Here is a 27,316-nt window from a genome sequence, read left to right on the forward strand (position 1 = left end):
GCCACGCATAGGAGTTCCTCTGGCCTTTCTCCGGCCTGCTGGACGAAGAGGATTGGGGCTTGGTGGAGGGACGAAAGGACCGAAACCTCGATTGTATTTTTCGTTGCTGAGGTCTCTTAGGTTTGGACTGGGGTAAGGAGGAGGAGTCCTTTCCCTTGGATTCCTTAATAATCTCATCCAATCGTTCGCCAAACAAACGGTCGCCAGAAAACGGTAAACCGGTTAAGAACCTCTTGGAGGCCGAGTCTGCCTTCCATTCGCGCAGCCACATGGCCCTGTGGACTGCCATAGAGTTAGCGGATGCTACAGCTGTACGGCTAGCAGAGTCCAGGACTGCGTTCATGGCGTAGGATGAAAAGGCTGACGCTTGAGAGGTCAAAGACGCAACTTGTGGAGCAGAATTACGTGTGACAGCATTAATCTCAGCCAGACAAGCCGAGATAGCTTGGAGTGCCCACACGGCTGCAAAGGCCGGGGCAAAAGACGCGCCCGTGGCCTCATAGATGGACTTCACCAGGAGCTCTATCTGCCTGTCAGTGGCATCCTTTAGCGATGAGCCATCTGCAACCGATACCACGGATCTAGCCGCCAATCTTGAGACTGGAGGATCCACCTTGGGACAGTGAGCCCAACCCTTAACGACTTCAGATGGGAAGGGGTAACGCGTGTCAGTGAGGCGCTTAGTAAAGCGCTTGTCCGGGACCGCTCTGGGCTTCTGGACAGCGTCTCTGAAGTTAGAGTGATCGAAAAACGCACTGCGTGTACGTTTGGGGAACCGAAACTGGTGTTTTTCCTGCTGAGACGCCGACTCCTCTACAGTAGGAGGCGGGGGAGAGAGATCCAAGACCTGGTTGATGGACGAGATAAGATCATTCACTAAGGCGTCCCCTTCAGGTGTATCAAGGTTAAGGGCGACGTCAGGGTCAGAGCCCTGAGCTGCGACGTCCGCCTCGTCCTCCAGAGAGTCCTCAAGCTGGGAACCTGAGCAGCGTGAAGAAGTCGGGGAAGATTCCCAGCGAGCCCGCTTAGCCGGTCTAGGACTGTGGTCCGGGCAGGAGTCCTCCGCCTGAGACGTAGGGGCCAACCTGGGAGCGCGCTGCGGCGCGGACCGAGAGGGGCCTGGAGGCGACGAGCCAACAGGGGCCGGGGCCTGTGAAAGGACCGGTCTGGACTGCAAAGCTTCTAGCAGCTTGGCAGACCATTTGTCCATAGACTGAGCCATGGATTGTGAAAGTGACTCAGAGAGTTTCTCAGCAAAAGAGGCGAACTCTGTCCCTGCCGCCTGGACAGGGGGAGCAGGGGGGGGGGTCTACATGAGCCGAGGGGCCCACTAGTGACCGAGGCTCCGGCTGAGCAAGCGAAACAGGGGTCGAGCATTGCTCACAGCGAGGGTAGGTGGAACCCGCAGGTAACATAGCCCCACAAGAGGTACAGGCCGCAAAAAAACCCTGTGCCTTAACAGCTTTGCTCCTTGTGGACGACATGCTGTTGTCTCCTAGGAGAGTGATCACTGAGGGTATATGGGAAAAAAGGGATATACAGCCCGACTGAACAGATTATAATTATATATATATATATATATATATATATATATATATATATATATATATATATATATATATATTGTGAGACTGTGACCGGGGTTATCTATGACGGCCGGTATGTCTCGCCCCGGTTGTGCTCACTCCATGATAATCCACTATAGGGTTAATGCTGTTTTCCCTACAGGCTGAAGGGAGGGATAAATAGATTCAGGAACAAGGGCAGGTGTGCCTGGTGTGAGGGGGTGATCACATCTCCCTGAGCTCTCTGCTGGAGAGGCACATATGTAATATTGTGGACTTTTTCTTTGGAATAAACCGTGTGCTGTGAACCTTGGTGCCTGGATCCCGTGTCTTCTGCAGCGCAGCCGACGACGCTACCTCACATATGGTGGAGAATCGGCGGGCATGACAGCCGGTGAGGTGTAGCATCCATTCCTGGTGACCCAGTAGCACATGTCCTGGATTCGAGCGGCTATACTACAGCCCAAACCCGGCGACGCCATGGAGGACATACTAAAGCATTTGGCTCAGGCTAATGCACAGCAGCAACAGACCAATGCACACCTGCTCCAATCCTTGCAAATGCAGGAAAAAAAATTCCAAGAACAGATGGATCAGGCCAATGCACGTCAGCAGCAATCCTTGCAAGTGCACCAAGAACAGATGGAGCAGGCCAATGCACGTCAGCAGCAAGCCTTGCAATTGCAGGAAAAAAGGCACCAAGAACAGATGGGTCTCCTGGCCAAGTCGATCCGTGCTGGACCGGCAGCAACAACCCCGGGACCGGGTGACGACGGCAGCGTCCGGAAAGCGGTGAGACAAGCGTTGCAAAAGATGACCCCGGGTGATGATGTGGAAGCGTTCCTGGCGGTGTTTGAACGGGTGGCCGAGCGGGAAAAGCTGCCGACCCCGCAGTGGGATGAGGTATTGTCACCTTATCTGACGGGGGAACCCCAAAAAGCATACCTGGACCTCTGTACCGAGGACGCCATTGACTATGTGACCCTGAAAGCCGAAATACTGGCTCGGTTGGGGGTGAATACCTATGTACGGGCTCAGCGGGTAAATCAGTGGTTCTTTGAGGAAGCCAAACCCGTACGCTCCCAGGCCTATGACTTGTTACATCTTGTAAAAAAGTGGTTGCAGCCTGACACTCTGAGCCCGGCGCAAATGGTGGAAAGGGTAGTAGTGGATCGTTTTGTGCGCACTTTACCCGTCACCGTTCAACGGTGGGTCGGACAGGGTGACCCGAGTACCCTGGACCAATTAGTGTCCCTGGTAGAGCGGCATGTGGCTACGCAGGACTTGATACGGGACACTGAGACTTTGCGTACCGCCCGGCGGTTCGGCCCCTCCAAACCTAGGGCCAAGGACCCACCGCTGACACCGGTGCGGGAGTCCGCTACCGTCCCGTCTGAAGCTGCACCCTCCGTCCCTGAGGTCCGGAAAACTATGTACCCTAAACGACAACTCGTCAAGGGGGTGTCCTTCCCTATTAGATGTTGGCGGTGCCAGCGGGTGGGACATATGGAAGCCCAGTGTCCACTCACCACGGAGCCCATGGATTGTGGGGTTACCCGGCGGGGTTCCATGTATGCTCAGGTGGTGTGTACCGCTGACCTGGTCTACCCAGAGACTGAGCCCCACTTGTGCCAAATTCAGGTGAATGGATGTCCGGTTACAGGCTTGTTGGATTCCGGAAGCTTAGTGACCCTTGTGCGATCAACCCTAAGGGCTAAAGTAAAGGCCACCGGACGTACCGTGGGGGTGGTTTGCATACATGGGGACCGCCGAGACTATCCCACGGGGATAGTCACCATCACAGCACCTTGCGGTCAGGTGCAACATGAGGTGGGACTTATTAATACTCTTCCCTATGATGTGATCCTAGGAAGGGATCTGCCCTATTTTTGGACTTTATGGAAGGGACCTCCTAAGTCCCCTCAGATATTGGTCAGTCCGGGACCTGAGCCCTACAATCCTGAATCCGGGAAGCCTGCCGTAGGGGTCCCCATGATAGGGACAGGATGTGAACCTGATAGGTCGCCCCTAGAGGTATTGGCAGGAGAGGCTGAGACGGTCGAGCCCATCCCGGAGTTGGAGGCGTCCCCGGATACGTTTGGGACAGCCCAACTCCAGGACCCTACATTAATACATGCCCGGAGTCGGGTGACAGTAGTTGACGGGGTGGCACAGCTGCCTGGTGCCCAGGTAAGATACCCCCATTTCGCTCTTAAGCAGGATTTACTCTACCGGGTAGATGAAATACGGGGCGTAGGGGTAGAGCAGTTGGTGGTGCCCCAGCCGTATCGCCGGCGGGTCCTCGACTTGGCTCATAAACACCTGATGAGTGGTCACCTAGGGGTCAAGAAAACGCAGGAGCGAATATTGCAAAGGTTCTATTGGCCCGGGGTCTTTGGGGAGGTAAAACGGTTCTGCGAAACCTGCCCGGAGTGTCAGCTTACCGCACCCCTGACCCACTTTCGCAGTCCGTTGGTACCGTTACCCATAATAGAAGTCCCTTTTGAACGGATAGAGATGGATCTGGTGGGGCCCCTCGTAAAGTCTACTCGAGGGCACCAGCATATCCTAGTGATCGTTGACTATGCCACCCGGTATCCAGAGGCGATACCTCTCAGACATACTGCAGCCAAGCTTATAGCTCGGGAGTTGTTTGCTGTGTTCTGCCGGGTGGGGTTGCCCAAGGAGATCCTTACGGATCAGGGGACCCCATTCATGTCTAAAGTGACCAAAGAGCTATGCCGGCTACTCCAGATCAAGCAGTTGCGTACGTCTGTGTATCATCCTCAGACGGATGGTTTAGTGGAACGATTCAATAAAACCCTGAAAACCATGCTCAAAAGGGTGATTTCCAAAGACGGGAAAGACTGGGATATGATGCTTCCCTATTTGATGTTTGCCATACGAGAGGTGCCACAGGCATCCACGGGGTTTTCGCCTTTTGAATTGTTATACGGGCGACATCCCCGGGGATTGTTGGACCTGGCAAAAGAAACCTGGGAGCAGGAGCCCACCCCCCATAAAAGTGTGATTGAACACATTTTGGGTATGCAGAACCGCATAAGCGCGGTCATGCCAATTGTGAAGGAGCATTTACAGGAGGCTCAGGCCGCGCAAAGCGGCCGCTACAATAGACAAGCCACCGTGCGGACCTTTAATCCCGGGGATCGGGTGTTGGTATTGATTCCCACGGCGGAGAGTAAATTCCTGGCTCAGTGGCAAGGCCCCTACGAGATAAAGGAAAGAGTCGGGGTGGTTAACTACAAAGTATTGCAGCCCGGTAGGCGGAAACCTGAACAAATATACCATGTCAACCTATTAAAACCTTGGCAGGAACGGGAAAACCTGATGGCTGTTTTTTCCCCACCTCCCTCCTCTTCGGGTCGTTCACATCCGGCTCCAGCGACCTCCGGAGGGGACGAACCGGAAGTAAGGATTGGAGAAGCCCTCACCAAGACACAGAGGCGAGAGGCCAGACGGTTGGTTCAGCAGAACCCCTATGTCTTCTCCGAGCTGCCCGGTAGGACCAGTCTGATACGACATGATATTGTCACCGAGCCCCACCTGAAGGTACGCCTGAAGTCATACCGGGTACCGGAGGCTCGACGACAAGCCATATCAGAGGAAGTAAAGTCAATGTTACGCCTGGGGGTCATCGAAAAATCCCGGAGTGAATGGGCTAGTCCGATTGTCCTAATACCAAAACCCGATGGCTCCTTAAGGTTCTGCAATGACTTTAGGAGATTGAACGAAATATCCAAGTTTGATCTCTACCCCATGCCCCGGGTGGATGAGCTGATTGATAGGCTGGGACAGGCGCGATACTTTACCACGCTCGACCTGACCAAGGGGTACTGGCAGGTGCCACTAACGGAGTCCGCCAAGGAGAAAACCGCTTTTGTTACGCCGGAGGGTCTCTTCCACTATGTTGTCTTGCCTTTTGGGTTACATGGCGCTCCGGCCACGTTCCAGAGGTTGATGGACTTAGTGCTGGAACCCCACCAGGCGTATGCTTCAGCGTACCTTGATGACATCATTATTTACAGCTCCGATTGGCAGACCCACTTGGAACAGGTACAAGCGGTGGTGGACGCGCTTCGAACAGCCGGATTGACAGCCAATCCCAAGAAATGTGCGTTGGGACTCACGGAAGCCCGCTACTTGGGCTACGTAATAGGCCAAGGAGTGATTAAGCCCCAAATTAACAAAGTGGAGGCGATCCAGAAGTGGCCTAGACCCCTGACCACGAAGCAGGTTAGGGCCTTCCTGGGTATCGTGGGGTACTACAGGAGGTTTGTAAAAGATTTTGCGGGACTATCAGCCCCCTTGACGGACCTTCTCAAAGGCAAGAAGTCCGTCATGGTGCGCTGGACTCCGCAGGCCGAGGACTCCTTCCGGGCCCTGAAGGAGGTCCTGTGCGGACAGCCCGTTCTTGTAAACCCTGATTTCCGGAAAGAGTTCATAGTACAGACTGACGCCTCGGAGGTCGGCCTGGGGGCAGTGCTGTCTCAGGTGGTTCAGGGGGTGGAACACCCCGTCACCTTCTTAAGTAGGAAGCTCACCCCTCCCGAGCGGAATTATAGCGTAGTGGAGAAGGAGTGTCTGGCGATCAAGTGGGCCTTGGAGTCCCTACGCTATTACCTGCTGGGACGGCAGTTTCGCTTGGTGACGGATCACTCTCCACTGGTCTGGATGAGGTCCGCCAAGGAACGGAATGCCCGGGTTACCCGGTGGTTCCTTTCTCTGCAGAACTTCCGGTTTACGGTTGAACACCGGGCCGGTAGGTTGCAGGGCAACGCCGATGCCTTGTCCCGCGGCCCATGTTTGATGGCGGGAGTTCAACCCCGCACGCTTGAACTGAGGGGGGGGGTATGTGAGACTGTGACCGGGGTTATCTATGACGGCCGGTATGTCTCGCCCCGGTTGTGCTCACTCCATGATAATCCACTATAGGGTTAATGCTGTTTTCCCTACAGGCTGAAGGGAGGGATAAATAGATTCAGGAACAAGGGCAGGTGTGCCTGGTGTGAGGGGGTGATCACATCTCCCTGAGCTCTCTGCTGGAGAGGCACATATGTAATATTGTGGACTTTTTCTTTGGAATAAACCGTGTGCTGTGAACCTTGGTGCCTGGATCCCGTGTCTTCTGCAGCGCAGCCGACGACGCTACCTCACAATATATTATATATATATATATATATATATATATATATATATATATATATATATATATATATATATATATATATATATATATATATATATATATATTATATTATATTATATTATATTATATTATATATATATATATATATATATATATATATATATATATATATATATATATATATATATATATGTATCTATTCCGGCACCCTAGGGGGACCAGCACCGGGTGACCGGTGTGGCTTACCGACCGCTAACAAGCGGAGTGTGTCCTCCAGATTCCCTGCCTTAGGTCCCCCGGAGCTGCAGAGCTGTTCACTGAGAATCCTCCACCGGCAGAATGCCAAAAAATGGCTGCCGGAGCTCTCAGGGGAGGAGTGGAGCCGTGGGCGGCGCCAGGAAAGTGCGGGAATCTGGGGTCCCCACAGTGATCAGTGAGGGGGGAGGAAAACATGCAGGATTCTCCAGCCCTCACATCCGACGTCAGGTCGGTAATCCCGCCCTTACCCCTGACAGGCAGGCCCGGGGGCGGGATTTTTGCGACTAGGCCGCGATGAAGCCGGGGACTAAATTTGAGACCGCGCCCGACAAGCAGGCACGGTCGGCGTGGAAGTCCACCGGCCTTCTCAATTCAGCAGCTGCCGCAGCTTCCGGGAAGAAGGTGCGCTCCCTGCAGTCCCCAATGGGGACACAGAGTACCTTTGAGTTGCCGGGCCGGGTCCCTGAGGTTGAATAGGCTCCGGTCCGGCAGGTTCCCACAGGGGCTGCGGAGGGAGCACGGTCCCAGTAAATGGATGACCGCTTAGGATCCCACTTCTCCCAGAGCCGCTAAGGGATGGTGAAGGAGACGGCATGTGGCTCCAGCCTTTGTACCCGCAATGGGTACTTCAACCTTAACAACACCGCCGACGTAGTGGGGTGAGAAGGGAACATGCCGGGGGCCCCGTGGGGGCCCTCTTTTCTTCCAACCGACATAACTAATATGAGAATGCATGAGTGGATGTGTGCCTCCTTCCACACAAAGCATAAAACTGAGGAGCCAGTGATCCACGGGAGGGTGTATAGGCAGAGGGGAGGGGTTACACTTTTTAAAGTGTAATACTTTGTGTGGCCTCCGGAGGCAGAAGCTATACACCCAATTGTCTGGGTCTCCCAATGGAGCGACAAAGAAAATCAGTTTTATCTGCATCAGATACTACAGTTCTCTAAATGCTGAACCCTGTAAACCCCACCATATCACTGATTGATAGCCTTCTGTGTAAACTGATGTTTGTAAGGCCGGGGCCACACGAGAATCTACTGCGATCCTCGCATGACACTCGGCTCCCGAGTGTCATGCGAGTGTCGCTGCAACTAAGCCCGATCATGCAATCAGACCTCAGCTGTGGGGCCGGGCCGGAGCAGAGGAGGGGACTGAGGGATTTATCTTCTTTCCTCTGTAGCCTGCTATTGCTATTCTCGCTTTGCACTCGTATTACACTGGTGTACGCGAGTGCAGTGCGATCTTTTTCTCGCCTCATAGACTTGAATGGGTGCGAGAGAAAGTCTTGCATTACAGTCGCAGCATGCCGCGATTTTTTTCTTGGTCCGATTGGGGCTGAAAAAATAAAACGCTCATGGGCGCTGGCACATAGGCTAATATTGGTCCGAGTGGAATGCGATGTTTTATCGCATTACACTTGCTCCGATTTTCATGCCGTGTGTCTTAGGCCTTAAGCGCAGAGAAATATAATTGCTATATAAGGAAAGCATAATACACAGTGCATAGGTGGGCTTTAAAGAGCTCACCTGGCAGCAAGTTTACTAGTTCTCTGGTGATAAAAGTTATTTTATCAGCAGGAGATTATCAAAATAAGACACATCAAAGCCTTTGTTTACATTATACTGCTCCTGGACTGGGTAGCAAAATTAGCTGACATTGCCTTTAAAGATAAGGTACTAAAGAGATTATAAATAAAGAAGGGAATTTTGTTTACTTACCGTTAATTCCTTTTCTTCTAGCTCCAATTGGGAGACCCAGACAATTGGGTGTATAGCTTATGCCTCCGGAGGCCACACAAAGTATTACACTTAAAAGTGTAAAGCCCCTCCCCTTCTGCCTATACACCCCCCGTGCATCACGGGCTCCTCAGTTTTGGTGCAAAAGCAAGAAGGAGGAAAAATTATAAAATTGGTTTAAAGTAAATTCAATCCAAAGGAATATCGGAGAACTGAAACCATTCAACATGAACAACATGTGTACACAAAGAACAACAGCCCGAAGGGAACAGGGGCGGGTGCTGGGTCTCCCAATTGGAGCTAGAAGAAAAGGAATTTACGGTAAGTAAACAAAATTCCCTTCTTCTTTGTCGCTCCATTGGGAGACCCAGACAATTGGGACGTCCAAAAGCAGTCCCTGGGTGGGTAAATAATACCTCATAATAGAGCCGTAAACGGCTCCGTCCTACAGGTGGGCAACCGCCGCCTGAAGGACTCGCCTACCTAGGCTGGCATCTGCCGAAGCATAGGTATGCACCTGATAGTGTTTCGTGAAAGTGTGCAGGCTCGACCAGGTAGCCGCCTGACACACCTGCTGAGCCGTAGCCTGGTGCCGCAAAGCCCAGGACGCACCCACGGCCCTGGTAGAATGGGCCTTCAGCCCTGAGGGAACCGGAAGCCCCGAAGATCGGTAAGCTTCGAGAATTGGTTCCTTGATCCACCGAGCCAGGGTTGATTTGGAAGCTTGTGACCCTTTACGCTGGCCAGCGACAAGGACAAAGAGTGCATCCGAGCGGCGCAGGGGCGCCGTACGAGAAATGTAGAATCTGAGTGCTCTCACCAGATCTAACAAGTGCAAATCCTTTTCACATTGGTGAACTGGATGAGGACAAAAAGAGGGTAAGGAGATATCCTGATTGAGATGAAAGGGGGATACCACCTTAGGGAGAAATTCCGGAACCGGACGCAGAACCACCTTGTCCTGGTGAAACACCAGGAAAGGGGCTTTGCAAGACAACGCTGCTAGCTCAGACACTCTCCGAAGTGAAGTGACTGCTACTAGGAAGACCACTTTCTGCGAAAGGCGTGAAAGAGAAATATCCCTCATTGGCTCGAACGGTGGTTTCTGAAGAGCCATCAGCACCCTGTTCAGATCCCAGGGTTCTAACGGACGCTTGTAAGGAGGGACGATGTGACAAACCCCCTGCAGGAACGTGCGTACCTGTGGAAGTCTGGCTAGGCGCTTCTGAAAAAACACAGAGCGCAGAGACTTGTCCCTTAAGGGAGCCGAGCGACAAACCCTTTTCCAATCCGGATTGAAGGAAGGACAGAAAAGTGGGCAAGGCAAATGGCCAGGGAGAAAAACCCTGAGCAGAGCACCACGACAGGAATATCTTCCACGTCCTGTGGTAGATCTTGGCGGACGTTGGTTTCCTAGCCTGTCTCATAGTGGCAATGACCTCTTGAGATAACCCTGAAGACGCTAGGATCCAGGACTCAATGGCCACACAGTCAGGTTGAGGGCCGCAGAATTCAGATGGAAAAACGGCCCTTGAGACAGCAAGTCTGGTCGGTCTGGTAGTGCCCACGGTTGGCCGACCGTGAGATGCCACAGATCCGGGTACCACGACCTCCTCGGCCAGTCTGGAGCGACGAGGATGGCGCGGCGGCAGTCGGACCTGATCTTGCGTAACACTCTGGGCAACAGTGCCAGAGGAGGAAACACATAGGGGAGTAGAAACTGCGACCAATCCTGAACTAAAGCGTCTGCCGCCAGAGCTCTGTGATCTTGAGACCGTGCCATGAATGTCGGGACCTTGTTGTTGTGCCGGGACGCCATTAGGTCGACGTCCGGCATGCCCCAGCGGCAACAGATCTCCTGAAACACGTCCGGGTGAAGGGACCATTCCCCTGCGTCCATGCCCTGGCGACTGAGAAAGTCTGCTTCCCAGTTTTCTACGCCCGGGATGTGAACTGCGGATATGGTGGAGGCTGTGGCTTCCACCCACAGCAGAATCCGCCGGACTTCCTGGAAGGCTTGCCGACTGCGTGTTCCGCCTTGGTGGTTGATGTATGCCACCGCTGTGGAGTTGTCCGACTGAATTCGGATCTGTTTGCCTTCCACCCACGGCTGGAACGCCTTTAGGGCAAGATACACTGCCCTTATCTCCAGAACATTGATCTGAAGGGAGGACTCTGTCTGAGTCCAAGTACCCTGAGCCCTGTGGTGGAGAAAGACCGCTCCCCACCCTGACAGGCTCGCGTCCGTCGTGACCACCGCCCAGGATGGGGGCAGGAAGGATTTCCCCTTTGACAGAGAAGTGGGGAGAAGCCACCACTGAAGGGAAGCCTTGGCTGCCCGCGAAAGGGAGACGTTCCTGTCGAGGGACGTCGACTTCCTGTCCCATTTGCGGAGAATGTCCCATTGAAGTGGACGCAGATGAAACTGCGCAAAAGGAACTGCCTCCATTGCTGCTACCATCTTCCCTAGGAAGTGCATGAGGCGCCTCAGGGGGTGTGACTAGCCTTGAAGGAGAGATTGCACCCCTGTCTGTAGTGAATGCTGTTTGTCCAGCGGAAGCTTCACTATCGCTGAGAGAGTATGAAACTCCATGCCAAGATATGTCAGTGATTGGGCCGGTGTCAGATTTGACTTTGGAAAATTGATGATCCACCCGAAACTCTGGAGAGTCTCCAGAGCAAAGTTCAGGCTGTGTTGGCATGCCCCTTGAGAGGGTGCCTTGACAAGCAGATCGTCTAAGTAAGGGATCACCGAGTGTCCCTGAGAGTGTAGGATTGCCACCACTGTTGCCATGACCTTGGTGAAGACCCGTGTGGCTGTCGCCAGGCCAAAAGGCAGTGCCACGAACTGAAGGTGTTCGTCCCCTATGGCGAAACGCAGGAAGCGCTGATGCTCTGGTGCAATCGGTACGTGGAGATAAGCATCTTTGATGTCGATTGATGCCAGGAAATCTCCTTGGGACATTGAGGCGATGACGGAACGGAGCGATTCCATCCGGAACCGCCTGGTTTTTACATGATTGTTGAGCAGTTTTAGGTCCAGAACAGGACGGAACGATCCGTCCTTTTTCGGCACCACGAACAAGTTGGAGTAAAAACCGTGACCCCGTTGCTGAAGAGGAACAGGGATCACCACTCCTTCCGCCTTCAGAGTGCCCACCGCCTGCAGAAGAGCATCGGCTCTCTCGGGGGGCGGAGATGTTCTGAAGAAACGAGTCAGAGGACGAGAGCTGAACTCTATCCTGTAACCTTGAGATAGAATGTCTCTCACCCATCGGTCTTTTACCTGTGGCAGCCAGGCGTCGCAAAAGCGGGAGAGCCTGCCACCGACCGAGGATGCGGTTTGAAGAGGCCGAAAGTCATGAGGAGGCCGCTTTGGGAGCGGTTCCTCCGGCGGTCTTTTTAGGACGTGACTTAGACCGCCATGAATCAGAGTTCCTCTGATCTTTCTGAGGCCTTTTGGACGAGGAGAATTGAGACCTGCCCGCGGTCCGAAAGGACCGAAACCTCGATTGTACCTTCCGTGGTTGAGGTCTGTTTGGTTTGGACTGGGGTAAGGATGAGTCCTTTCCCTTGGATTGTTTAATGATTTCATCCAATCGCTCACCAAACAGGCGGTCGCCAGACAATGGCAAACCGGTTAAGAACTTTTTGGAAGCAGAGTCTGCCTTCCATTCACGTAGCCACATGGCCCAGCGGACTACCACCGAATTGGCGGATGCTACCGCCGTACGGCTCGCAGAGTCCAGGATAGCATTAATAGCGTAGGACGCAAACGCCGACGCCTGAGGAGGTTAAGGACACCACTTGCGGGGCAGATGTACGTGTGACTGTATTAATCTGCGCCTGACAAGCTGAGATAGCTTGGAGTGCCCCAGTGTGATGAAGTGGAGGGAATTTCCCAGCGAGCCCGCTTAGGCGGCCTGGGACTGCGGTCCGTGTCAGAGACCTCACCCTGGGACCTATGGGTCACCCCAGGAGCACTTTGCTGTTCCAATTGAGGGGGACCTGGGGTCAAAGATTGAACAGTGCCCGGGGCCTGAATCACCGGTCTGGACTGTAAGGCTTCTAGTATTTTAGCAGACCATTTATCCATACTCTCAGACAGTTTGTCAGCAAAAGCTGCAAACTCCGTCCCTGTCACCTGGACAGTGGTAGCAGGTGGTTCCACCTGGGCCACCAGTAGCAGAGGCTCCGGCTGAGTAAGTGCCACAGGGGCCGAGCATTGCACACAATGAGGGTCAGTGGAACCTGCCGGTAGTATAGCTGCACATGAGGTACAGGTTGCAAAGTACGCCTGTGCTTTGGCACCCTTGCTTTTTGCGGACGACATGCTGTTGTCTCCTCTGAGTACAATCCAGGATGGTATATAGCCAAAAATCAACAGAGCGACCGTACTGTCTCTCCTCTCCAGCGTCTGAATCGCTGACAGGAATGGCTGCCGGCGTTCTGTGGGGAGGAGGGGACCGTGGGCGTGCCCAAGAAAGTGCGGGAATCTAGTGCCCCAGTGTACTGAGTGAGGGGGGAGGAGGATACTAAAGTATGCTCCAGCCCTCAGCGCTGACGTCCTGTGCAGCGTCCTGCCCTTCCCCTGACTGGCAGGCCTGTGGGCGGGAATATGCGATACTAGGCCGCAGAAGCCGGGGACTAAAGTTATAAGCGCGGCCGGCAATAAGCGCGGCCGCGCGGTAGTCCCCGGCGCACTAACACACCCAGCAGTGCTGCAATGTGTATGGCACAAGCGCACCATGCGCAGTCCCCACGGGGACACAGAGTACCTCACAGTAGCAGGGCCTTGTCCCTGACGATACCCGGCTCCTATCCAGCAGATTCCCCAGGGGCTGCGGAGGGAGCACGGTCCCCGTGCCTGGAGACCGATTCGGATCCCACTTCACCCAGAGCCCATAAGGGATGGGGAAGGAAAACAGCATGTGGTTCCTGCCTATGTACCCGCAATGGGTACCTCAACCTTAACAACACCGCCGACAAAGTGGGGTGAGAAGGGAGCATGCCGGGAGCCCTGTTATGGGCCCTCTTTTCTTCCATCCGACCTAGTCAGCAGCTGCTGCTGACTAAGCTGTGGAGCTATACGTGGATGTCAGCCTCCTTCGCACAAAGCATAAAAACTGAGGAGCCCGTGATGCCCGGGGGGTGTATAGGCAGAAGGGGAGGGGCTTTACACTTTTAAGTGTAATACTTTGTGTGGCCTCCGGAGCCATAAGCTATACACCCAATTGTCTGGGTCTCCCAATGGAGCGACAAAGAAATATATATCTCCCCATAATATTATTTTTTAAAAACACAATACAAATTGAAAGGAAAAAAAAAAAAGTAAAATTTCTCCATCAAAACTGCATGCTTTAACTCACCTTTTTGGATTCTAGGTATTCCATGCCACGGGCAACTTGATAAGCACAGGACACAAGATCCTTAAAGGACAACAGCTCTTCAGGCACCTTGGTTACATCAAAAGCATCTTCTGGTGTAGGAGGGCGTCGGGCACGCAGGAACTCGCGCAAGTTTCCCTTAGAGGCATACTCCACAATAACAAACAGGGGACCTAAAGCAGAGACATGGTAAAGTTCACATTTCTTCAGCTTAAAAAAAAAAATAAAAAAATTGTCCGTTTTATTATTCTACTAATCTAGCAAAACTATTCTTGCACATGTCCCTTACCTTCCTGTGTACACACGCCAAGCAGGTTGATTATGTTCTTGTGTTTCCCTATAACTTTCATCAGCTCCATCTCAGAGATGAGATCAGACAGGTCTTTGTCATTACCGTTATCTGGATTGAGAAAACAAACACAAGTTGGACATTTTGGTTACAATATTTTATTATTAATATCAGGTCTACAGCACCTTGCTCCCAAGCATACCATTATAAATATGAAAAATATCATTGGTCATTCCATAGATTCACTTATAATAAAGAACATATGTTCTACAGTTATTCTTTGGAATGGGACACAATCATTTCGAATGCAGTGTTCGGCCAGATTTACATTATACTATAAACTTTTGGGGCTTATGACCAGCATTGTGGGCATTTCTTGCTTTCAGAACTACAGAAACGGCACCTGAACCACAGCATACATTATTCGTGAAGCCAATGCACGATAACATTTAAGTAGTTTGTACAGTAATTCTATTATGGTTTCCATATAAACAGAAAAGTGTGCGAATTTATATGAAAATTAACTTTTTTTTTTTTGTGAATTTTTTTTAAAAATGTTAAATATCCCTAGTCCAGAATAGTCAACTGGAATTATCCACTCAAGTCGAGTCTGTGTTTTTTATTGCAGGGATTGACAGCAGTGAAGTTAAAGTAATTATGTAAACATTGGATTTAATGATCCATTATAATTTTGAACAACATCTTGCCTTGTACTATTATAATAGATAGCACTGGCTGTGCCATGTAGAGGCAGTATGCAAAATAACAGTACTTAAAGTAGCGCTATTGTGAGATCATGCTGGTGTATATGCAAGAGCTCGATCACCAGCGCTCCCACTGCCTGTGTGAGGTCAGTGTGCTGGTAACCAGTATTTAGGCAGCATTGTTAGTAAGAGTTGGGTACACATCCGCTACCTAGTAGAAGCATGCAGGTGACCGGTGCTCAAACTGTGCTGCTGAAATTGCGTGCTCTGTGTTCAGAGTACATATGGATCTGTCCCTGAATAGATTGTGTCGCGGGCGGAGGAGGGGACGCCGCGCTCTCCCACTGCTCGGGTGTGGCTGCCGCTGCGGCTGCTGCGGCCTGCTGCTGCTCGGTGGCTCGAGCGATGGGCCGGATCCCGGGGACTCGAGCGGCGCTCCTCGCCTGTGAGTGAAAGGTGATTGGTTTTTGGGATAGTTTATTGTCCGTGACGCCACCCACGGTTGTGGTGATTTGTTGACACCACCGCTGCTCTGTATGGGGATCCCGGGGACTGATGGCAGGGAGCAGCAAAGTTGTTGGTTCTCCCCTCCGTGGGTAGGGGGTAGTTGTCCCGGGGCCCAGTGACGAGGTGGGTGATGAGGGATGGCGGGGCCGGTGCAGGGCTTGGTGGGGTGCAGGAACGCGGGGGCAGCGCTGTGCCTTGCGGCACTGTGGTACTCACTCACCCTGAGACAGGGACACAGTTCTCGGTAAAACACACGGCTGGAAAGACGGTTCCCACGGACGGCTGCACTTGCTGTTCCCCAGTAGTTGACGGTAACGGTCCCTTTTCCTGCACCTGAGATGATGATGGTAACGATGGGTTCCCACCGGTAACCCGCTCCCCGGCTTGGATATGGGTCGGAGGAGCCCTACTTTGCCCGCAGGCGCTGGCCCTGAGAAACTGGTGCCCTGGCGGTGGCGGTGTCTCTCTCCAACGGTTGGACTGTTGCCTTCAATCGGGACTTGGTTGTTGGGAGACCCAGAGGTCCCCTTCACTAACGGATTTGGCAAATTCACGGCGACTCCTAGCCTTGCCGGGATCCGAAAGGCCCCTGCCACTGGTGCTGGCTTCACTTTGTATACCGCTCCGGTACCGCCGGGCCACCACCCGTCCGCGGTCCTTTCGGCAACCTCCGGTCAGCCGCTCCTGCGGACAGTCACCGCCGTCTGCTGACCTTGCTGTCTCAGTCCGGGGCACACACCCGGACCAGCTTCAGGCTTTACAAGCTGTCACTTTTTACTCCTTCTCTCAAGCTACTCTACTACTTCCCTTCCTTCTACTTCCACTAACTTTTCTTATCTTGCGTCTCACTCAAGCTCTGCCTGAGCTCAACTGCCTGGTTCTCCCGCCTCCAGGGCTGTGAACTCCTCGGTGGGCGGAGCCAACCGCCTGGCCCACCCCCTGGTGTGGACATCAGCCCCTGGAGGAAGGCAACAAGGATTTTAGGTTAGCCTTGGTGTTCCTAACTGGGGTGTAGGTTGTGGTGGTGTTATGACCTGTGACCCCTGGCTTGCCCAGGGCGTCACATTCCCCCTTAGCAAAATGCAGACCGTCCGCGGGCAGCCCGTCCAACACCGGTTTTATTTTCTGAAAAGATATAAAAAGACATGACATACAAATAGAATAACTTCATCCCACATCGGGAGGTTCATTTCTTAAACGTTGCAAAACGGTAACATTAAAACGGTTGCGGCTGCCGCTCTCTCCCACCCAAATAACCTGGCCCTGATGCTGCCCCTAAAACCCAGGCAGCACCCCTTGACCCCAGTCCTGAACCAGTTACCCGAGCGGGATCTGTCCTTCCCCTCCAGAGGGTAGCCACCGGTTCCTGTGGTGGCTGGGCCCCAGCCTGCTCCACTGCGGGCCCTCCCTCCAACCTGCCTCTCCGGATGCGGTGACGGTTAGCTGCAACAACAGATTTTTATTTACAACCCATTTAACGTTTGTGGTTGCCCTGCAAGTTCACGGGCTTGTCCATAGAAGTTCCTATGCAAAAGTTTTTGAAGGGTCCCCACGGGGACAACAGTGCCGGCAACGGCCGGTTCCCAATCACGGTAGACAATCAGGTTACTTTCACGGTAATCATTTTCTCATTTTTATTCTTTGGCAAAAACTTTTTAAAACTTTCAAACATACTGACTGGTGGTCCCAACGGGGACGGTGCAACGGTGCTCCGCTGCCATCACTCTGAGTCCTCGACATCACCTGAGGGAGGGGGCGCGGCGCTCACACGGGACCCCTGGCTGCCCTTTAACTTAGCATCCAGCGCGAACCACCCCCTCTCCCCACAGTGCCGGGTGTACTGCACTATGTCGCCCGGCATCAGGTTACGACCGGGATGCTCCTCTGGCAGGTGAGCATTCACATCCCGCCGGGCTATAAACACTTCGGCCTCCAGGCCCGGTTCATATATAAATCCATAGCCCCGGCGGACATCAAACCGCCTCACCTGCCCTTCGTACAGCGGGCCCCGGACACGGAAAGTTGCCTGACTGAGGTTCTCTTTTTCCCGGATTGCACGGGCCACCAACTCCGCCATCTTTCTTTCCCTCTCTTCAATCTCCAGGCCCAACGGTACCGGCTCCCTGTCCCAGTACGGCGCTGCTGCGAGCTCCGGCGCACGGGTCGGGCCCCGCGAGACCTGTTGGACATTGCCCACTGCTGGTACTCTGGGCGTCAGGTCCCGCGGTGACTTGGCCTTAGACGCTGCTTTGCATCGGCAACCCGGCGCAACCTCAGCCGAGGTGTGGGGGACGGGCACAGGGGCTTTCCGCGGTTGGGCCTTCGGCACGGAGCGGGTCATCAGCTCCGGCTCGGGGACTTTCTCGGGGGACGCCTCCGGTTCGATTTTCGGGGCTTTCCAGGGCAGCACCTCCGGTCAACTACGGGCTCCGGCTACAGGTCGGCCCGCCTGGGCGGGCATGCTGGGTATCGCTACCGGTTGCGGTGGTAGCCGGCCTAGTGGCGGGGTCACGGCTTCCGAGACGGGTGGCGAGGGAGGCAGCAGGGGGAGAGGGTTTGGACCGGGTCCCGCAGCCGCGATGACCGGCCCTTCAAGGGCATCGGGGCGTGGGTCACTCACCCTCCCTTCCTCCTCTTTCTCCTCGCGTCTCCGCACGGTCGCGAAGACGTCCGCCATGTCGGTCTCCCACTCCTCCATGAGGACCTGCATCTTTACCTGCAGCCTTTGGTAGAGCTGCGCGGTCCGGATCTCCACCCACGCCGCGGTTCCAGGCGCGGGGGCTACGGTGCTGCGGGACGGCATGAACATGTTGCTGGCGGCCTCTCCCAGGAACAAGATGGCTGCAGGGTCCTGGCGTCCCTGCTTTTATAGCCGCAGCTACATGCACTCAGTCGCCATTTCGTCCCCCTCAGCCTCTTTCCGGCCCCTCCTCTATCGGGGCGGGGTCTTGGCCTTCGCGCCTCCATTACTCGAGAAGACGCTCGAGCGGGAACTTTTCGCGCCAAAGATGGCGGCTTCTGAAATTTCCTGGCCGGACACCTCCGGCGGTAACAAGGCGCACCTCTACCCAACGACAGAGCGGTAAGATCCTGTGCGTGACGCCAAGTTGTCGCGGGCGGAGGAGGGGACACCGCGCTCTCCCACTGCTCGGGTCCGGCTGCCGCTGTGGCTGCTGCTGCTGCTCGGTGGCTCGAGCGATGGGCCGGATCCCGGGGACTCGAGCGGCGCTCCTCGCCTGTGAGTGAAAGGGGATTGGTTTTTGGGAGTTTATTGTCCGTGACGCCACCCACGGTTGTGGTGATTTGTTGACACCACCGCTGCTCTGTATGGGGATCCCGGGGACTGATGGCAGGGAGCAGCAAAGTTGTTGGTTCTCCCCTCCGTGGGTAGGGGGTAGTTGTCCCGGGGCCCAGTGATGAGGTGGGTGATGAGGGATGGCGGGGCCGGTGCAGGGCTTGGTGGGGTGCAGGGACGCGGGGGCAGCGCTGTGCCTAGCGGCACTGTGGTACTCACTCAGCCTGAGACAGGGACACAGTTCTCGGTAAAACACACGGCTGGAAAGACGGTTCTCACGGACGGCTGCACTTGCTGTTCCCCAGTAGTTGACGGTAACGGTCCCTTTTCCTGCACCTGAGATGATGATGGTAACGATGGGTTCCCACCGGTAACCCGCTCCCCGGCTTGGATATGGGTCGGAGGAGCCCTACTTTGCCCGCAGGCGCTGGCCCTGAGAAACTGGTGCCCTGGCGGTGTCTCTCTCCAACGGTTGGACTGTTGCCTTCAACTTGAGACTTGGTTGTTGGGAGACCCAGAGGTCCCCTTCACTAACGGATTTGGCAAATTCACGGCGACTCCTAGCCTTGCCGGGATCCGAAAGGCCCCTGCCACTGGTGCTGGCTTCACTTTGTATACCGCTCCGGTACCGCCGGGCCACCACCCGTCCGCGGTCCTTTCGGCAACCTCCGGTCAGCCGCTCCTGCGGACAGTCACCGCCGTCTGCTGACCTTGCTGTCTCAGTCCGGGGCACACACCCGGACCAGCTTCAGGCTTTACAAGCTGTCACTTTTTACTCCTTCTCTCAAGCTCCTCTACTACTTCCCTTCCTTCTACTTCCACTAACTTTTCTTATCTTGCTTCTCACTCAAGCTCTGCCTGAGCTCAACTGCCTGGTTCTCCCGCCTCTAGGGCTGTGAACTCCTCGGTGGGCGGAGCCAACCGCCTGGCCCACCCCCTGGTGTGGACATCAGCCCCTGGAGGAAGGCAACAAGGATTTTAGGTTAGCCTTGGTGTTCCTAACTGGGGTGTAGGGTGTGGTGGTGTTATGACCTGTGACCCCTGGCTTGCCCAGGGCGTCACAATTGCACATGAGAAGCCCCTAGAAGACGGCTCAGCTGTGGAAATGCGCGTCGGGATGTAGTCCCAACCTAACTGAAAGACAGAATATCGCACCATTCATGTGTGATATAGGCAGGGACAGGTAAGTATGTACTATGAACAAACAATGCGTAACTCCAGCAGCACTGTTTTATCACCAATCACCTGCGTATGTGTAGACAGCTCCGTGCCTGCTGTCAGTCTTATCAACAGCACTGCCTAAATACCAGCTGCCAACACACTTGCCTCAGAGGCAGCGGGAGTGCCGATGATCGAGCACTTGCATATACCCCAGCGTGGTTTCGCAATAGCACATCTTAATTATTGTTATTTAGCATAGTGCCTCTACAAGGCAGTACTACCTAATGTTGCAGTACTACCTAATGTAACAGTACAGGGCAACATGCTGCCAAAATTATAAGGAATCTTTAAAATTGAGTTCATTGCGGTCAATCCCTACAATAAAAATATTGATAAAAAATATAGGACTGGCCTTGAATGAGGGATTCCAGTCTACTCTTCCCTCAGAATAGGGATACCATTTTAAGATAATTTTAAAAAAATTCAAAATAAAAGTTACAATTTAAATATAAATTCACACTTTTTTTTATTTATAATAATCTCTCTTTGGTGGTGCGCACCTGTGTGAATTTTTAATATCAGGAGGATGGTAATTTTATTTGCTATAAATCAAGCAATGAGCCATATATGAATCAGAGGGGATGGGATTAAGAGGATATCACCAGATCTCCTAGTTGATAGAAACCTTTCCTTAGGTCACCGTACTGAATAGTATCCAGTAATTGGCAATAAACATATGTCTATGTGCAATGAGCCCAACAAGAAAAGCCATTCCATACGCACCTTTAAGCATCTTTACAGCTACGGTTACGGGTTTTTCAGGGCGATCTTTTTCAATACCATAGGCCTCTGCTCTTACTACTTGGCCAAAACAGCCCTCTCCCAAAGGTTTTCCTAAAACAAGCCTACTTGGATACAAAAAAAAAAAAAATAAATAAATAAATAAATAAAGTGAGCAATTAAAATTAGGTGAAACAAAAAAGGCAAACCAGGCTTGGTGATCCAGTCTGCAGTCACTATATATGATTGCAGACTTATAAGTCCTCACAGTGTGCATAGTGCGCACTGTTAAGATTTTGTGATGCTGGCAGAGAGTGGGTGACTGCAAGAATACATTTTGGATACAGGCGGTCACGTGCTGACAACTCATACAGCCTCACTCAATAAAAGTGAATTGAGCAAGGTGGGAAAGCTCTAGTCGGAATGTGTCCATAAGTATGCAGCTTGCATACTTGCTGTCACGTGACCGACAGCTCCCGGAAGGAAAGAACTGAGGTAGCACGCAGTGAGGATTCATAAGACCACAGCCATATAGTAACCCCAAACCTGGAAAATATAATGTACCCACCTTTCTACCAAAGCTTTAAAGCTTTATATAAAAGGAAAAAAAAAACAAAACAAAAAAAAAACCACACAAGACAAACCTGTCTCTGGGAAACTCCCACTTGGCATCTAAAGGTAACTCCACCTCCATTACACCAGGGAGCATGGGTGCACAGCTGGAAGACAAGCGGGTAATGCGTATCAAAGGGGCACTGGACTTTCCTGAGGAACTTGACTCCAGGGAAAACTGTTATGGGAGAACACATTTAAGGAATGATCAGCCAAATTAAATACTTTTTAATTGTATAAGATACTAATGCAATATTAATCAAACAAAGCAATAAAAAAACAAAAAATTAAAAAAAAAAAAATATATTTTTTTTTAATAATGGGTAAAAATATACTAATTGCCATTATGTTCTTGAAATGATTTCTTACCTGCCGTATAAGAGGAAACTTTGAGAGCTTATGCACAGGTGGCGGCTGCAAGGTCTGCTTACTGTGTGGTGTTTGCATGCGACACAGAATTACAATGATAACAGCCATTGTCACAGCAAGGAATCCGCAGGTGTATATAATTATATCCACATATCTGGACTCCGCCGGCTTTGCCTCCTCCAAGAGGTTTTCTACTGTAGGGGGTAGAAAATAGACAGGGTCAGTGCCACATCTGTGACCTTGACCTTCTTTATGGCCTTTGTCTCCCTCCTTAGCTATTCCCATCTGTTAACCTAGTCTCACCCACACATTTCCTACTATTCGAACCAATTCACAACTTGAGATGATCGCTCAAGACTTCCTTTACAGATGTGCCTTGGCTGAAGTTACAATGGTATATTTAATTACCACCAACTTCACATATAAATTATACATACGCACAATCCCCCACCGAGTATGGCATGTGTTCACAGGCTCGCTTTACTTACTAGGCAGAACGGTCAGCCAAGCAGACTGAAAAGAAAGACCAATTGAATTTCCTGCTAGACATGTGTATTGTCCAGCGTCTTCCATGGAGATGTTCCGCAGATGAAGCACCTCTACTTCTGACGTGTTGATATCTGCGGTCTAAACAAAGGGAAAAGAAAGTCAATTATAATGAATGCATTTAAAATGGAAACTGCCCAGTAGATCATAAGTAGAACAGATAAATGTCATGTTCGGAAAGAAGGAAGTGATAAAGATTCTAGATATTTAAAGATTACGCTTTTGAAGGTAGAGGTTGGTAATTTCATTAGGCTGATGAGACTGAACAGATTACACAGGGACTAATGTAAGTGAATATTTATCCCTAGCACATTCAGGGCCTGGATACATAAAGACCTCAAGATAGCACCTAACAACATTAGGAGTCTTTCATAGATAAAGCTCAAACTCGCCATGTTAAACATGGTGTCTGATCTGCAGGCAGGATGCTATAGAGATTGATATACTGGTATGCTGATCAGATTGATAGACATATTTGGTAGAAAAGATTCAGCAAAACTTGCATTTTATTGATTGAAGTCTCTGGCGTTTCATGCATAAGAGTCCATTGGGCGGTCCTATAGAGTGATCAACAGTCTCCCCTGTATACAAGGCTTGTATGCATAAGAGTCCAGTGGATGGTCCTATACAGTGATCGACAGTCCCCTGTATATAAAGCTTGTATGCATAAGAGTCCAGTGGGTGGTCCTATACAGTGATCGACAGTCCCCTGTATATAAAGCTTGTATGCATAAGAGTCCAGTGGATGGTCCTATACAGTGATCGACAGTCCCCTGTATATAAAGCTTGTATGCATAAGAGTCCAGTGGGTGATCCTATTCAGTGGTCGAAAGTCCCCTGTATATAAAGCTTGTATGCATAAGAGTCCAGTGGGTGATCCTATTCAGTGATCGACAGTCCCCTGTATATAAAGCTTGTATGTATAAGAGTCCAGTGGATGGTCCTATTCAGTGATCGACAGTCCCCTGTATACAAAGTTTTGGTGTGCACTCGTTGTGGCAGTGGTGCTAGTTGCACTAGGTATTTCTCCAAAAAGACTGCAGTAAGTAGAGAAGTGCGGTTGTCCTCTAGTTATTGCAGCCTCCCCTGTATGACTGTGCATGCAGGAATAGCTGTCAATCACTGAATAGGACCGCCCACTGGACTCCTGCATACAAGTAGTAGGGATTTTAATTATTAAAATGCATCTTATACTGAATCTATATCTACAAACCTCTTGCTGAGTTTCTCCTTCTCTGTAGCATGCGGTCACAGGATTCATGTACAATGTGACAGGTTCCCTTACAGTTTAAGTACTGTATAAACTGAAAAGCTACTGATAAATTAAAAAGCCCAAACACTAAACAAATTTACCTTAAGGACTTGTACGTAGGGTGCGCCATCAGGGCCCAGGCTGCTCCCATTCACTTCAATGTGTTTGAGCCACTGGATGTGTGGCTGGGCATCACTGTACACCTTACACAGGAACTCCACGTCACTGCCCACAGGAGCGGAGGTATTGGCCGGGAGGCCGGCTTGCAAGATCGGTCTGTGCGAGGACCTCTCTTTGGGGACAACCAAAACGATAATAAAAGTTAGTGTGGGTAAATAAAGCACAGGTATGAGATTACATTAGGACCTCCCATTTACAACAGATCACCCGTCCTAAAGTCAATTTCAATTTACAGTTCAAAGTCTACAGATAAATTTACACTTATAAAAAGATTTTGTAACATGACTCGTGACGTGAAACCGCCTACAAAATCTAATGTTAGCATTAAGGGGATGACAAACGGCCATAAACGATGGACTGCGGGCAGACAGATAGTTGTAGTGGCTAATCAGAGGGCCTGGCTGGAGAGCATACAACGCCCCTCATTAGGTTTGACACAAATAGGATCTTATTGCCTTTGAAGTTCCAGAAGGTCTGCGCAGAGTTAGGACACCATCAGTTATTTTTAGGGATCCCTGCTCACACATGCCAGTCACATTTATATACCCATTTCTCAATATAACCCCAAGAAACTACTCCGTGTCATAGCTAAAGAGCAAGTATCACATGTCACTTGTAGACATTACAAAGAAATATTACATAAGTCGCCTTACCAAGTACATCTAATATGTATGTATAGGTGATACTGCCGATCTTGTTCTCCACCACACAAGTGTAGTTGCCTCGGTCTGATGGCACTACGCTCTCCATGACCAGACTCCAATGCTGGTGCCTTAGCTAGAAGGAAGACATCAATAGAATTTTATTTATTACATGAAAATTATACCATTGCCTTAACTGCTGATACTAAGCAGTATTTCTCACCTGAATACCCCCTATACGATGCTCCCCTCTAAACTCTTTTCCGTTTTTCATCCATCGAATGGTTGGGAGGGGGCTGCCTCCAGCCGCACAGCGAAACTTCACAGTATTGCCGGCTGGTAAAGCATACAACTTTCTCTCCATACGACGTGGATGGGTCCAATATGGTGCTGAAAGAGAAAAAAAAAACCATCATCAGCAACTGTCAGCTGATATATAGTAGATAACCATCCTAAATGTATACATATAACATCTTTATGGCCGTGAAATACTGCGGCACATACAACACTACACAAAAGTCAGGCTCCGCTTATCTGTAAACCCCAGGGCAGAGGTCACAGGCTCATCTCTCAGGCCATCACAGACAGTCTGGTATGTGAAGAACTCTGCTATACACCAAGATTATAGTTTATTGCCTTCATAGGAGGGGTGGGGTGGAGGGATGGAGGTCATTACAACCTCCAATTAGTCATTCTGACAGGGCAGCACTCACCTTGGTAGATATACACAGGTTCCTCACTCAGATCACCCTGGAAATCATCCCTGCGGCCATCCTCATCATCTTCAACCCCTGATGCTTCTGAATCTGAGAAACACAAACCCATATGAAGAGCTGGGAGCCTCAAAGGGATTGTTCTTTTAATCCCAATATTAGTAGCAACAATGCATAATTATATGAGGCTTTACAGGTCATGAACATCCTGCTAGAACAAATTAGTGCTGCCTTAAAAGGCACAGAATCAGTGAGAAGGACAGGACATTAAGTAATGTAGACAGCCCCTGTAAATATTTACTAATAAAAGCCTCTGCTAAAGAGAGATATATGTATATATGTGTGTGAATATATGAGAGAGACCACGGGGGAACACTATTCTCCTTAAGGAGACTTTGCAAGCCAGTCTGGCTGCCAGGTAAGGGGACTTATAGCTGCAATGCCCCTAAAATTCCACGGGGGAACACTATTCTCCTTAAGGAGACTTTGCAAGCCAGTCTGGCTGCCAGGTAAGGGGACTTATAGCTGCAATGCCCCTCTGGGAAATATTCAAATTGTCTCTCCAGTAAAGGAGACAAACTCTAGCACAGCGCCACCTATTGGAAGTAGCGATCCTAAAAGTCACAAGTGGATTTTTGACAATCCTTTGCAATATGACTCAGGATATATAAGCCAGATCAGAATCCCAATTTGCAGACACGGTGTTTCGGGGTGCTTGCCCCTCGTCAGTGCAAAGTATGGGGGTGTCTGATCTGGCTCATGAGAAAGCTATGTGGGGACCACGGGGGAACACTATTCTCCTTAAGGAGACTTTGCAAGCCAGTCTGGCTGCCAGGTAAGGGGACTTATAGCTGCAATGCCCCTAAAATTCCACGGGGGAACACTATTCTCCTTAAGGAGACTTTGCAAGCCAGTCTGGCTGCCAGGTAAGGGGACTTATAGCTGCAATGCCCCTCTGGGAAATATTCAAATTGTCTCTCCAGTAAAGGAGACAAACTCTAGCACAGCGCCACCTATTGGAAGTAGCGATCCTAAAAGTCACAAGTGGATTTTTGACAATCCTTTGCAATATGACTCAGGATATATAAGCCAGATCAGAATCCCAATTTGCAGACACGGTGTTTCGGGGTGCTTGCCCCTCGTCAGTGCAAAGTATGGGGGTGTCTGATCTGGCTCATGAGAAAGCTATGTGGGGACCACGGGGGAACACTATTCTCCTTAAGGAGACTTTGCAAGCCAGTCTGGCTGCCAGGTAAGGGGACTTATAGCTGCAATGCCCCTAAAATTCCACGGGGGAACACTATTCTCCTTAAGGAGACTTTGCAAGCCAGTCTGGCTGCCAGGTAAGGGGACTTATAGCTGCAATGCCCCTCTGGGAAATATTCAAATTGTCTCTCCAGTAAAGGAGACAAACTCTAGCACAGCGCCACCTATTGGAAGTAGCGATCCTAAAAGTCACAAGTGGATTTTTGACAATCCTTTGCAATATGACTCAGGATATATAAGCCAGATCAGAATCCCAATTTGCAGACACGGTGTTTCGGGGTGCTTGCCCCTCGTCAGTGCAAAGTATGGGGGTGTCTGATCTGGCTCATGAGAAAGCTATGTGGGGACCACGGGGGAACACTATTCTCCTTAAGGAGACTTTGCAAGCCAGTCTGGCTGCCAGGTAAGGGGACTTATAGCTGCAATGCCCCTAAAATTCCACGGGGGAACACTATTCTCCTTAAGGAGACTTTGCAAGCCAGTCTGGCTGCCAGGTAAGGGGACTTATAGCTGCAATGCCCCTCTGGGAAATATTCAAATTGTCTCTCCAGTAAAGGAGACAAACTCTAGCACAGCGCCACCTATTGGAAGTAGCGATCCTAAAAGTCACAAGTGGATTTTTGACAATCCTTTGCAATATGACTCAGGATATATAAGCCAGATCAGAATCCCAATTTGCAGACACGGTGTTTCGGGGTGCTTGCCCCTCGTCAGTGCAAAGTATGGGGGTGTCTGATCTGGCTCATGAGAAAGCTATGTGGGGACCACGGGGGAACACTATTCTCCTTAAGGAGACTTTGCAAGCCAGTCTGGCTGCCAGGTAAGGGGACTTATAGCTGCAATGCCCCTAAAATTCCACGGGGGAACACTATTCTCCTTAAGGAG

The 27,316-nt window shown here is 51.2% G+C and overlaps 1 protein-coding gene across 3 annotated transcripts in view; it reads right to left on the minus strand.

Annotated features, from left to right (window-relative positions):
• FGFR4 (fibroblast growth factor receptor 4) overlaps positions 1-27,316 on the minus strand; it is a 55,724-nt gene that overhangs the window by 15,444 nt on the left and 12,964 nt on the right. For 2 of the 3 annotated variants that reach the window (XM_075344645.1, XM_075344643.1), the window contains exons 4-13: positions 25,166-25,258; positions 24,676-24,842; positions 24,465-24,588; positions 23,733-23,923; positions 22,322-22,460; positions 21,834-22,027; positions 21,497-21,642; positions 20,856-20,980; positions 14,406-14,516; positions 14,099-14,289 (exon numbers count right to left, since the gene is read on the minus strand). In XM_075344645.1, the coding sequence (XP_075200760.1) occupies positions 14,099-14,289; positions 14,406-14,516; positions 20,856-20,980; positions 21,497-21,642; positions 21,834-22,027; positions 22,322-22,460; positions 23,733-23,923; positions 24,465-24,588; positions 24,676-24,842; positions 25,166-25,258 (1,481 nt within the window). The remainder of the gene's footprint in view (positions 1-14,098; positions 14,290-14,405; positions 14,517-20,855; positions 20,981-21,496; positions 21,643-21,833; positions 22,028-22,321; positions 22,461-23,732; positions 23,924-24,464; positions 24,589-24,675; positions 24,843-25,165; positions 25,259-27,316) is intronic. The other variant, XM_075344644.1, reaches the window with a different exon arrangement.

Source organism: Anomaloglossus baeobatrachus, chromosome 4 (assembly GCF_048569485.1).
Source record: "Anomaloglossus baeobatrachus isolate aAnoBae1 chromosome 4, aAnoBae1.hap1, whole genome shotgun sequence".
Classification (NCBI taxonomy): domain Eukaryota; kingdom Metazoa; phylum Chordata; class Amphibia; order Anura; family Aromobatidae; genus Anomaloglossus; species Anomaloglossus baeobatrachus.